Raw genomic sequence first — 579 nt, forward strand, 5'->3', positions numbered from 1 at the left:
CCCATTTAGATTAAACTTACTGATGAAATGGTATGCTTTTGCCCACCAGGGACCCATGAGGCAACCCAGATTGCTGAGCATCAAACGACCACTGTCTCACAGGAACAAGGTAAATAGTCCCATCCTGTGATTTGTATTTATGTAGCATTGGCATGTGGTCATGTCAGAGACACACCCTTGTCATATGCTTGTTCTTGTACACCAGATTTTTCACTTGTGTAATAAGCAAGATATAGATACCACAGACCACCACCACCTTCACAAATAGAGGTTCAGTCCATTGTTTTGTACCATTGCTGTAACTGCCCAAATCACTTTGTCACCATAAAGAAAAAAATAAACACTTATTTTATTGCCACCTTTCATCTTTCAACACCACTTCTCCCATTACCTGAACCTTCATGACTATGTTACTTCAGCCTGCATTGCCTCTCCCCTCGGTCCTTCCTGTCAGCCCGTCGCTGAAGGTTGGATTATCTCAGATACTCTCGCTCATAGAAGCATCACTGATCAAATCCACCTCGGCAAAAGAATATTATAATATCTGCAGGCACTTGTAGCTGTAACACTGTGGCCAAG

At 42.7% G+C, this 579-nt stretch overlaps 1 protein-coding gene across 1 annotated transcript in view; it reads left to right on the forward strand.

Annotated features, from left to right (window-relative positions):
* The window catches only part of LOC119581700 (ankyrin-2-like), a gene marked incomplete at its 5' end in the record, with an annotated part of 102,055 nt that overhangs the window by 78,881 nt on the left and 22,595 nt on the right, over positions 1-579 (forward strand). Inside the window, 1 exon segment of the mRNA XM_037929821.1 lies at positions 50-109. Within this exon segment, the coding sequence (XP_037785749.1) occupies positions 50-109 (60 nt within the window).

This window comes from Penaeus monodon, chromosome 15 (genome assembly GCF_015228065.2).
Source record: "Penaeus monodon isolate SGIC_2016 chromosome 15, NSTDA_Pmon_1, whole genome shotgun sequence".
Taxonomy (NCBI): Eukaryota; Metazoa; Arthropoda; class Malacostraca; order Decapoda; family Penaeidae; genus Penaeus; species Penaeus monodon.